The sequence below is a fragment of the Gossypium hirsutum genome, chromosome D06, assembly GCF_007990345.1.
Source record: "Gossypium hirsutum isolate 1008001.06 chromosome D06, Gossypium_hirsutum_v2.1, whole genome shotgun sequence".
NCBI classification, from domain to species: domain Eukaryota; kingdom Viridiplantae; phylum Streptophyta; class Magnoliopsida; order Malvales; family Malvaceae; genus Gossypium; species Gossypium hirsutum.
The window spans coordinates 52,783,796-52,795,388 of record NC_053442.1 but is presented as its reverse complement, the minus strand read 5'-3'; the positions used below and the strand labels follow the sequence as shown (position 1 = coordinate 52,795,388).

The following is an 11,593-nucleotide window of genomic DNA, read 5'->3' as shown; positions in this document are numbered from 1 at the left end:
CATCCATGTTAACTAATTAAAACTTTATTAATTAGAAATTCCAATGCTTGGGCCCTAATTATCTAACATCATTAACTAATAATCTAACAAAATTCAAGACAAAAAGCTTCCTAACCTTGAAAATTGATGGACGGCAATGGAGAAACCTTTGGAGAAAAATTTTCGTCTTTTTCCTCGTATGCCGTTAAGAAAGAATGAAAATGAGCATCATTCATTCTTTTTATTATACTAACATGCATATATAATAAAAATAAGAATTATCTCATCTTATGGTCATCAATCAATGCATGAAAATGTTGGTGTATTTTAATGGCATGGATTAATCCACTCCACTAACCCATTTTATTTATGGTTTATTTGCTCTCAAGTCCTTGGTGTAATTATACTATGGGAACTTACTTAATTCCTCAAATCAGTTCTTCTTAATTATGTTGACTTGGAACTTAGTCTTGTACTAAATTAAGTAGTAATTCTAATTCCTAATTTTGTAATCATCACATAAATTCCTCGATTAAAAATTTCAAGATTAGCTCAACTCAAGGAGTTTAATCTTGAAACCACATTTTTCTGATAATTATGAATATTGAGTTGTTACACATTGAATATGTTTAAATATAAAATTGACCGTCAAACTATCACTTTTCCCACTTAAGTTTTTTTTTTTAAATGTGGTCATAGGTGATGCCTAAACTATTAATTTTGTGTCATTTTACCCCAAATTACAAAACCAACCAATAAAAACATGACACGTGTTATATTTTTATTAGATGTTGTACACTTTCGTGGGTAAAATGAAATGAAATTGATAGTTTAAGTATTCCTTTTGATAAAAACCACCAACTAAATAATGTATTAATTTTTTAAAAGTGATTTACACAACAGAAAGAAGAACAAATACACTCACTAAAGCCAACAAACTGGATTAAAACTCACACATGACAACTGTACAAGGTAAGACTCAGATACCTACACATATTTAGCAATAATATATTAATTTTTGTTACACAATATTTATGGATAGTGTAATAAGAAAATCTTTTCCATAATGATAGACTACGTGCTAAGCAGGATAAACCTTGTTTGAAGCTTATTGTATTAATAGAAAATTTAAAAGAATGCCTTAAAAGGTTGAAATTTGGTTCATTGGAATAACGTAATGATACATCCAAACCGTAAAACATGAAGATTTTCATGTATGAGGATCAGATTCTTTTGTCCAAAAGAAAATCTGACTTAACATCAAATCTATGAATTTGGACTCAATCAGCCGGTTTAAAGAAATACATATTTAAGCAGCAATACAGAATCAATAAGTTAAAACTACAGATCTTATGAATTACAAGCAAAATTTTTCAAGAGAAGAAACAAATAAATACGTATACCCAACCGAACAGAATCCTATTCTTTTAATTACTAGCAACCCTATCCATGCTTCTACTTCTTAGTAGCAGTCCATAATTCCCACTAGAGTACTTTAACCAAAAGATTTGATGAGGAAATGATAATAACTTCCCCTGGACCTGCTAAAAGAGGTGAACCTCAATCTCCTTTATGCACTTCCACACTTCACAGTTATGTTCCTGTCAGTGGTCTGGCCTGATTGTTTTCAATAAGATGATATCTCCAGCCAATTTCCCTAGACTGGCGAAACTCTCTCACTTCCATTCTTTCACGATACACAACGAATCTGAATATTTTCTTCTCTTTGCTTCGGGCTCACCTAACTGAAGTGAAACATAAATATCCTTATCTGACCCGTTTCTTAATGCTGAAAGACTTTTAGAGTCTGGGTTCTCCCCTTGGTAATGATCATGAACTGAAGACTTCCCATTGAAACTTGGAATAAATTGGTGTTCCACATTAACTGCTGCTTCATCCCTATACTTGGTACCCATGATTGGTAGTATGAGACCTTGCTGAGGCTCACCTTCAACTTGCTGGATATTTAAATTAATCGGCTCAAAGTTCTCATCAAGTTTATCTCTGGATGGAACTCGGACCAGGGGAGAAGACTCCCCAACTGTAGAATCAATCCCTGCTGCAGAAGCACTTCTTTGATCTTGTACAGCAGCTATGTCAATAAGGAAATAATAGAGAAAGTCAAAGCCAATGTAAAGAGACCTGATGCAAAAAAAAATTAACCATAAAGGTAACATTGGCCTTTATTCACTTTCTTCCTTTCTCTACCAGAACTTTGTTTAGCTATGATACTTTGCCTAAAATACTGCATTTTGTGTGACTTTCAAGTCTAAATAAATAATCAATGATTGAAAAATTAGAAGAACTAAGCCACATCAATACTAAAAACTGGAATCTAACCTTTTGCAATAAATTACCACTTGACCAGTGTGATCTATTAATGCATCATGATTCAGTCTATTTATAATTTCATCTTTTTTGGTCCAAATTATAGTTTGCATATCTAATGCCATTTAGCGAAATAAATCCTTCATAAGCACCAAGAAGAAAGAATCAACCTAAGCTAAAAATTGGATAAAGAATGACTGGTAGTCTTGGGAATACATACCTTGAAGCCCTTCATTGTTTGTGATGAGATCAAGTTCGAGGAGGTCTAGAAGACGCCCAAGATCAACCCCACTAGTCCAATTTTCAGGGGGTCGACCAACTTTGAGTTTCAACCGACCCCTATTAGCAGTCCCACCCCAAATAATCCCAACAGGCAGTGGCTTTTCCTCATTCTGCCCCATTAGAAGTATGAGGCTTCCACTGTCACCTTCAAGGTCAAAAGTCTGCTCATTCTCACCAACAACAAGAAAATCAGTAAAGAAACAGATCCCTTTCTCATCATTGTACTCTAAAGCATATGCCATTATTGTCCCATTGGTCAAGCCAGAGCTTCTTCCCACTTTGACAACTTGCCTTCCAATGAGACTGCTAACTGGAGACTGCAAGTCTATGATGTGAACATTACCAATCTGACCTATTCCTTTTACAGTTGTAGTTACATTGTTCATATTGAGATCATCAGCAAAAGGAATAAAAGCCCCATCTGCTCGAACAAACGTTTCTGCAAGAGGACCAAACCGTCATAGACATGCAAGGAAGTCAAGAAGCAACAAGAATTACATTAGCACATATGTAAAGTTAAACATTGTATGTATCAGGACTTTGAAGCCTTCTAAATCTTCATTCAAATTCAAATAGTAGACCATAGCATTTGTTAAGAGGACCAAACCGTCATAGACATGCAAGGAAGTCAAGAAGCAACAAGAATTACATTAGCACATATGTAAAGTTAAACATTGTATGTATCAGGACTTTGAAGCCTTCTAAATCTTCATTCAAATTCAAACAGTAGACCATAGCATTTGTTAGGTTTTGATTCAGATTCTGATTTGATTCTGATTGTTGGGATTTGATTCTGATTTTTATTTCTTAGAATTTCCTTATTAGTTTAAATAAAACTTTGCTAACAAATTAAGATATTTTGCAGATTTTTGACAGCATAAAGTATTTGGATGAAAGCATAATTACCAAGGTAGTAATTACACTTGTTTGTAATTACAAATAATTGTAATTTCTCGACGTTTTTATTGATAGAAGGTAAATATATCGTAATCCCCTAAGTCATGTTTGGTAGTACAAATTGTAATTACACAGATACATAATTTATATATTTTTTAAAATGACTAGTTATCATAAAAAATTATCAGCACGTTAAAAAAAGTCTAAATGAATAATAAAAATTAAAATCAAATCATCATAGGTAATATATTAGTTTAAGAAAGTAGTTGATAATATGATTACTAATAAAAATAACAAGAAAAATAAACCTCATATGCAACTTTATCTAATTGCTCTAGCATTTCATATTTGTTGGGTTATTCCCTCTTAACATTTAACATATACTCTTTGTCATCATCTATTGGTCCTTAACCAAGTTTTTCAACATCTAAATTTGAATCTATATCATTAAGATTACCAAGTTCTATTTCCTCCATGTACCCTTCAAAGTATAGATAAGTTCAATTCCACTTAGGAATGAATTTATGAAGTATGCAACATGCTAGTACAATTTAACATTGTTTTTTATGCTAAATTGAGGTGATGATGTTAATATGAGAAATCATTGTTTTTTAAACAATAGATGTCCTCTCTCAACCACATTTTGAAATTTTGAATGACTCAAATTAAAAAGTTCATGAGTCATCGCCGGTGCTTGTGTTTGGTTCCATTCTCTCAAATGGTATTGTACCCCACAATATTGTGCAAAAAAACTTTTTATATTTGCATAACTAGCAGTTACCACATAATATTTGAGTTTACAGTGCAAGCTATTTGTTGGTTTTATTATAAGAACTTATATAAACTTAATTTGAAAAAAGATTTATGCTAGTTATAACCCTTTTTATAGTACGTAAATTAAATTAAAATTAATATAAAATTTAGAATAATAATCTTTATAAAAAAAATTTATAAAAAGTCCTATAACTTTTCATAGCACTACCTGTAAATAATATAAGGCAAAATTTATAACATTTTTTAAAATAAGTATATTATTTTTTATAATATATAATATGGACACGTAAATAAATTATATTCATACTTTTTTGCCATAACTTTTTTTAAATAAATATATCATAAAACTTTTCATAACACGCATATTATATTTTATAATATACTTTTTTTCCATAACTTTAGAAATTTTTAAAATTTAAATATTATATTTTTTTGTTACAATTTTATAATATATATAAATTATTTTTTATAATATAATTTTTTAGGATTTATAATATAACTTTAGAAATTTTTACCACAATCATCCCCAACACTCATACATATTTATGTTTATAATATAATTTTTAAAACTTGTATAAAAAATATTTTTTAAAGTTAAATCACGTATAAGTGTTTGTAAAGCCATAGGGCAAATTGATTTGAGTGTAATTACCTGTATAATTAATCCAATTCTCACTCTCCCCCTAAAAACGGAAAGTTTGATTGGGGTGCTCCAATTACACCCAATTCAATAAGACCCACCAATTACAATAGTTATCCAAACATGTCACATCTGTGTAAATACAGTTAATTACACCCAAATCCAATTAATAGGTGGCTTTCCAAACACTAACTAGAATAAGAAATTAGGGTTTTGCATCTTATTCCTAAATTGTAAACATCTATATAAGAGGTAAATTATTTTGGAATAAAATAAGTTGAAAGTTTCATTAAATTAAGAGGGAACTCCATTAGAGTTCCATAATCGTAGGCAAAAATAGGAATCGAAATGAGGGCAAAGACCCTTTATTCGAATCCAATTCTTGTGCTTCTTGTTTGATGACTCGATCTCGGACTCAAGACCATAGCAATTTGGCATCAAAGCTACACACCATAAAAGAGATTGATGAGAAAATTTGAAGCCAACTACACAAGGCTCTTAGTATAAAGCGTGATTGATTGCAATAGAGGCACGGGTTGAAGCAAAAATAGAACAAATTGAGACTCTACTCCGCGAGTTTTCACATGGGAAAGAAACAAAAACTTCTGACAAAGGCATTCCAAACCGCATACTTTAGTGTTCGCTTAAGCAGTAGAAGCAACAGTAGATAGACAACAATCCACAATGGCAGTGTAGGTGGGGGAATAGTGCTCAAATACACCAAACTGGATTTTCCCACATACAATGAATCAGATGACCCCCTTGTTTAGCTCCATGGATGTGAGAAATTCTTTGCCAACCAAAATACTACCCCTCATGATAAGGTTGGGTTGGCTGCCTTCCACATGTTAGGGGAGGCACAATTGTGGTTTTATCTGCTAGAAGATGAAGAACTGAATATGACATAGGAGATCTTCAAGGAATATTGTTCGCTTCACTTTGAGTCACTCATGAAAGTCAACCTGTTAGGAAAACCTATAATTTTGAAGCAAATAGATTTGGTTGAGGAATACCAAGAGCGATTTTAGCAGCTTTTGAGGCACGCATCATCTGTGCAAACCAATCAACGAGTGGACTTGTTCATTACAGACCTAATTGAACCCATCAGACTTGATGTGGAATTACATCACCCACCCAATTTGGTTCAAGCGAAAATATAGCAAAACTATTTGAAAAAAAAAATTGCTAATAGGATTGAACCCACATGAGAATCCTAGTTTAGTCTAGAGTCCCAAATTTACAAAAGGAGCAACTAAGATGATTCCAGACAAAAAAAACTCAGGTTACACCCGCATCTAGCAGAGCCTCATCTACCTTCGATAAAATGCTGACAAACAGAGAGATGGTTGAACGATGCGCAAAGGGCCTTTGTTACAATTGCGATGAAATGTATGTGCCAGGCCATCAATGCAAAAAGCTTTTCTAGTTTGAAATAAAGGACGGTGAACCAACAGACACAGAAAGAGATACAAGGGAACCGTGACTTCAAGCTTAAGGACAAGTTTTTTCTCCAAGGGAGAAATGTTATGAATTAGATTCAGATTGTGATTTGATTATGACTTTGTTGGGATTTGATTCTGATCTTTATTTCCTAGAATTTCCTTACTAATTTAAATAAAACTTTACTAATAAATTAGGATATTTTGCTATTATATTTTCTTTCTTGTTAGAATAAGAAATGTTATGAATTAGGGTTTTGCATCTTATTCCTAAATTGTAAACCTCTATATAAGAGGTAAATTATTTATGAACAAAATAAGTTGAAAGTTTCAGTAAAGTGAAGGTAGACAACTCCCTTAGAGTTCCACAACAATAGGTAAAATAGGAACCAAAATAAGGGAAAAGACCCCTTATTCGAATCTGATTATTGTGCTACTCATCCGGTAACTCGATCCCAAACTCAGGACCATAATAGCATCCTGGTCTGAATTTTAATCAATTTCTCTCTTTTCTGCTTAAATTTCTAATGCAATGATCAATGAACTTCCTAGCAGAAGATCTGAAGGCAGACAATTAAATTGGAAGTTAGTTACCTGGATTTATACCAGCAAAGATTCCATACCAAAGGTCATCTGTGATAAATGAGGTTGCCCTCTCTACAGCACCAAGGTACACTCCAGGCCCAAGGCTGGGCGGTAAAGGATGAAACATCTTCTGACTTGGATAGTCCAAGTCAACTGCGACATGCCGATTTGTGAGGAAACCTACCTGCCGATTTCCAGTTCGGCTCTTCACTATAGCACCTAGTGTTCCATATGTCTCTTGGCTGGCAACCTACATGTACAAAGAGTAACTGAATGGTTTAAATGGTAAAAACCGGAACAAGTAAAGAGTTATATCCATTTCTTGGAAAGTTCAGAGCTACAAGTTACTCAAAGAGGAAGTCTTTTTACCATCACTTTTACAAGAAATGTCTCAAGTCTTAACAGCCACCTAGAAGGATTAGGAAGGGAGTTTGAAATTAAGCTATACACATGATTTTAGAGGAAAAGACACCAAACAATTCTAGAATGAAGAACTCAAGCCTGATATTACCAAAGCTGAAATGCCTGCACATCTATGATTGATTATAAAAGCATAAAAGCTTCCATACTTCAGTAATACTTGCAATATCAAGCTGCTCATTGTATAATCAAATTTCTAGCAAAACGTTGTAAAAGATAACTGACAGTTAATCTTTCACATGTGTCATGTTTATTATCCTTCAAATTAATTATCAAAAACAGGAATCTCTATCACTGTATAATTAATACCCAAATGATGGTGCAGGTGAAATGATGGCACAATTATCACTAAATGGTGCTCGGAGAAAGATACATGGATTTCTTTTTCAGCCCAGGGAGGAATAATGCAGGACAGAAGGTAAGTGAAGAAAAGAGGAAACCAATTCTACCATGCTCTTTTTCATAGTACAGATTGTTCACACTGTTGTAAAAAAAGGACTTCTATCTCTTTTTCGTTATTATTTATTATGAAAAGTTGACAAGGATTTCATTTTCGAAAAGCTAGCCAGCCTACTTCAATGAAATTAGATTAGGATAATATTTTTGCAGAATGCCATCTTCTAATTAATAATTGGAACTTAGCGTGCAGAATCCAAAGTCCCATAGATATCTCAGGAGTTACATGATTTACACCAGAAAGATGTTTTTCCTTTCTTTCCCTGAAAATTAAAAGTTGAAGTGTTTGATAGAATCAAAGAATGCTTACCATTTTATTGTGCAACCAACTGCTTGAGTAGACAATCCAATAACGGTAAAAGAGGATACTAAAAGGTAAGTGTTCAACATTTATGGCAAAACAGATGCAGGATTAATATATAAACATGAGAAGAAAACATGTTATGCAACATCAGCAGGACATTCTAAGATTTTGTCCCAGAAAGGGGGAAAGGGCAGTAGAAAACCAAATTCCCCCTCTGCAATAAGATATAATTAATACCAAACAATGCCTGCAAGCAGAATGTCAACAGATCATTCAAACCATAACTAAACATTGTAAACCACATAATCATAATATCAAGAGATGAAGATTTTAAGATACAACAAATTTTACATATTTCATGTCCGTGCATGCCCATCAAACACCACTTTTATACACTAAATAAGTACAATTACCTGTGAACCAGAACCAATGATTGGATCACTCCCCCTCATCCCATCCGCAAGCTCAGTATATAATTGTTCTTTAGGAGTTGCTGCAGGTGCACCAAAATACGAGAATTCCACAACATCCACATCACACCACACGCCTCCAGGCCCCTGACCAATATTTAAATAAACATTGTAACTTTCCAAACAAGATACGTCAATTCATGAAAGGTTAGTCATACATTCGAAAATTCCTTGCTTAGAGCCAATATACTTGTTTAGAAACTTCCAAAACTATGAACAACTCGTAACATTTTTTAGCCAAATCTGAAATGAATTTGAAGACCTCTCAAGGACAATCTAGCATCAGATTAGCAGCTATAGATGATACAAAAACCATAAAAATTTTGATGTAGCTTTAGAACAAGAACAGCCCTTCCCTGAACCTACCTCCCATTAAAACTATATTAAAGAAACATAGCAGTTCAGTAAATGCAATTAAGCTAGAAGCATTGAACTTACCTCAAGAGCAGTAGGTAAACATTGAAACTGGCTAAGCCATTGCCTATGAACTTTCCGAGCAACAAAGACAAGAATAGCTGGTATATCCGTCAAAACACCCCGCCGAATACGGAACCCAATTGCTGTGCCAAGACTAAACCTACGCAGTTTTTTACTATGAAATGCTCTAATGGTCATCAACTCAAGTAAAGTGGTTGCTTGCTGTCCTGATGGCAACCGTCCAAGAGTTTCTGGCAACACTCCTTTCTGTAGGTTTCCGAAGTAGTTTGCTCTATCTTCTGCCGCATCAATTAATCGACTTGAAGTAGGCCATGAGAAGTAAGCGGCATTGCTCTCAGAATGCTGAGCACCAGAAGCAAAGGGCTGAAGAGGTGAAGGACTTGATGAAGGCAGACTATGATGATTGCAGAAATTCCTTTCCAAATCTAAGGCAGATTCCTCTGATTCTGTTGATCCAGAGTGATGAAACCTTAAATCCAATCTGGTCCTCTCCATCTTTCAGCTCTCCTAAATAATAATAATTCAATTCAACTCAAAACTCGGTGAATATTTTAGCACATAAAGCAAACCAGAGTACAGACATGATCATGAACATATACAATACTTATTCTTGATTACATTCAATACTAATTTAGAATACCAAAAGAAAGTGATGCTGATATCATTAAAATAGATAAACAAGTATAAGTGAATCATACTAACTCTGTTAAGTCCATAAAGGCCGATTAAGTACGGGTGTAGATAAATGGGCAAACCACACTAACTGCAATAGAAAAAGATCAAATCAAAAGAAGAAAGAAACGAGCAGTGAATTCTAACCTCTGACATGGTGACAACACTAATAAAAACAAATTTATAAAATGTCAATCCTAGGCAACAAATTATTAAATATTGACAGAACAGGTAGCTATCCTCAAATACACCAATAACGCAATAAAAAGAAACAAAAACAGGACAAGGTTAAATTTAATGTCCAATGGCCATAAAGGAAAGAAAAATTCTTCCAAGGGTATTTTAAAAAGTGAAAGCCAATCAGATAGAACAATGGTATATCATCCTCTCCAAGCTGGAAGAGGAAAGTAAGAGTGAAAGAAAATTAGACTAATAGGGTGATAGCTTAAATAGCTGTAGAGAGAGAACATAACAGCCAATTTAAATACCCTTTTTATTGGAGGATGTCGAAAATTTTAACCTTTGGAATATGGGTATTTTAATGGACTAATCCAAATCCAGAAAGCTAAAAAGCACCAATTCAATATATTAAACCCCAGAAATAAATAAATAAAGAGCTCAAAAGAATAGAAAAAAATATGTGGACTAAACTTTAGAAGCAAACCCAAATAAAAATATGACCTTTTATGAGAATCCTGAGCATGTATTAAGCTAAAACTCACCAGTAAACAATGGGGGAGCTGGCTTGGAGGACTCAAAGTCAAGCCCTTCTGAGATTTTCATGCCCTAGTGATTCTTGCGCATAACCGGTGTTAAACACAAAAAGGAAAGAACATCAAAACGCTCACTCGGTGGTATTCTATTTGTATCTCTTTTATGAGAAAAAGGCTCTGAATTAGAGCCTGAATTTAGGAAGACTGGAGCTTTTCTAAGCAAAAAAACAACAGGCTCTACATGAGAGAGAGTGAGCGAAAGAGAAAACAAAAGCCATAGTATAAAATCTGATGGCCTGATACTGCTATATTTTATTACAAAATAACTTTACTAGATTTAAGAAATATGTTCATAATATAAAATTATTATAAATATTAAATGGGATTTTAGTTAAAATGTTAAAGTTTAAATATTTAAAATTATATTTTTTAAAAATATTTTAAATTATAGAATTGCATATTTAAATCTAGTAGTTTTTCTGTTTTATGGGTTATGTTCTTAGATCGAAGTACGGAATGAAAGAGAGGGTGTCGGATAGTATCACGCGAGGGAGGTGCTCTTTTTTTGGAGGGCTCTTGCTAAGGTGTGGCCTTTACTTCGTGAGAACTTAGTGTGGTATGTGGTGGATGGCAACTCTATTTGTCTTGGAAAGATTACTGGATTCTGCACTTAAGGCCATTGATTAAACAAATACCTTCTCATAGATGTTTTGTGTCTAATTGTCAGCTTAATGAAATGGTAGCATAAGAAGGTACGTGGAAGCTTGATATATTTCGTGTTTGACTGTCAGAAGATTGTGTTAGAAGAATTGTGAGCATTCCCCCTCCACATTCAGTAGTCGAGTCTGATCGGATCACTTGGCTACACACTCCAACAAGGTCTTTCTCTATTAAAAGTGTATATTGATCTCTTTAGGAGAGTTCGTGGCATTCTAAAGAGAGGCAATGGAAAGCCCCTTGGAGGAAAGAGTCGGATCAGATCACTTGGCTACACACTCCAACGAGTTCGGCTATTCATTTGGCTTATCTTTAAACAATGGTTCCTTCTTAATGAAGAAAGAATAAGGAAAGACGTCAGTCACAATCGCTCTTGTTTGTTTTGTCAACATGAGACAGAGGATATTTTACACGTGCTTAAAGATTGTAAAGCTACAAAAGAGGTTTTGTTTTAGGTTGTACCTATCAGTTAGCATTGC

At 33.7% G+C, this 11,593-nt stretch overlaps 1 protein-coding gene across 3 annotated transcripts; it reads right to left on the bottom strand.

Annotated features, from left to right (window-relative positions):
• Nucleotides 1-1,125: 1,125 nt before the first annotated feature.
• On the bottom strand, nucleotides 1,126-10,944 carry LOC107901866 (protein NARROW LEAF 1). Of its 3 annotated transcripts, none has more exons than XM_016828023.2 (7): nucleotides 10,407-10,701; nucleotides 9,715-9,775; nucleotides 9,013-9,519; nucleotides 8,518-8,661; nucleotides 6,934-7,174; nucleotides 2,528-3,028; nucleotides 1,126-2,071 (listed from the first exon to the last, which is right to left on the bottom strand). In XM_016828023.2, the coding sequence occupies exons 3-7, from the start codon at nucleotides 9,505-9,507 to the stop codon at nucleotides 1,656-1,658; spliced, it is 1,797 nt and encodes a 598-aa protein (XP_016683512.2). In that variant the 5' UTR covers nucleotides 9,508-9,519; nucleotides 9,715-9,775; nucleotides 10,407-10,701; the 3' UTR covers nucleotides 1,126-1,655. The 3 variants fall into 3 exon arrangements, with proteins under 3 accessions (XP_016683512.2, XP_016683513.2, XP_016683514.2); XM_016828024.2 differs by having other exon boundaries at nucleotides 9,711-9,775; nucleotides 10,407-10,694; XM_016828025.2 differs by lacking the exon at nucleotides 9,715-9,775 and having other exon boundaries at nucleotides 10,407-10,944.
• Between the last annotated feature and the right edge of the window lie 649 nt (nucleotides 10,945-11,593).

What these genes read in the sequence shown, in the direction of transcription:
- LOC107901866 (XM_016828025.2), bottom strand. Translation starts at nt 9,507, where the DNA reads ATGGAGAGGACCAGATTGGATTTAAGGTTTCATCACTCTGGATCAACA. An exon ending in GTTTACCTACTGCTCTTGAG is followed by an intron (nt 8,662 to 9,012) that starts GTAAGTTCAATG and finishes AATATTGGTCAG; the next exon opens with GGGCCTGGAGGCGTGTGGTG. An exon ending in AAACAATGAAGGGCTTCAAG is followed by an intron (nt 2,072 to 2,527) that starts GTATGTATTCCC and finishes TTATTGACATAG; the next exon opens with CTGCTGTACAAGATCAAAGA.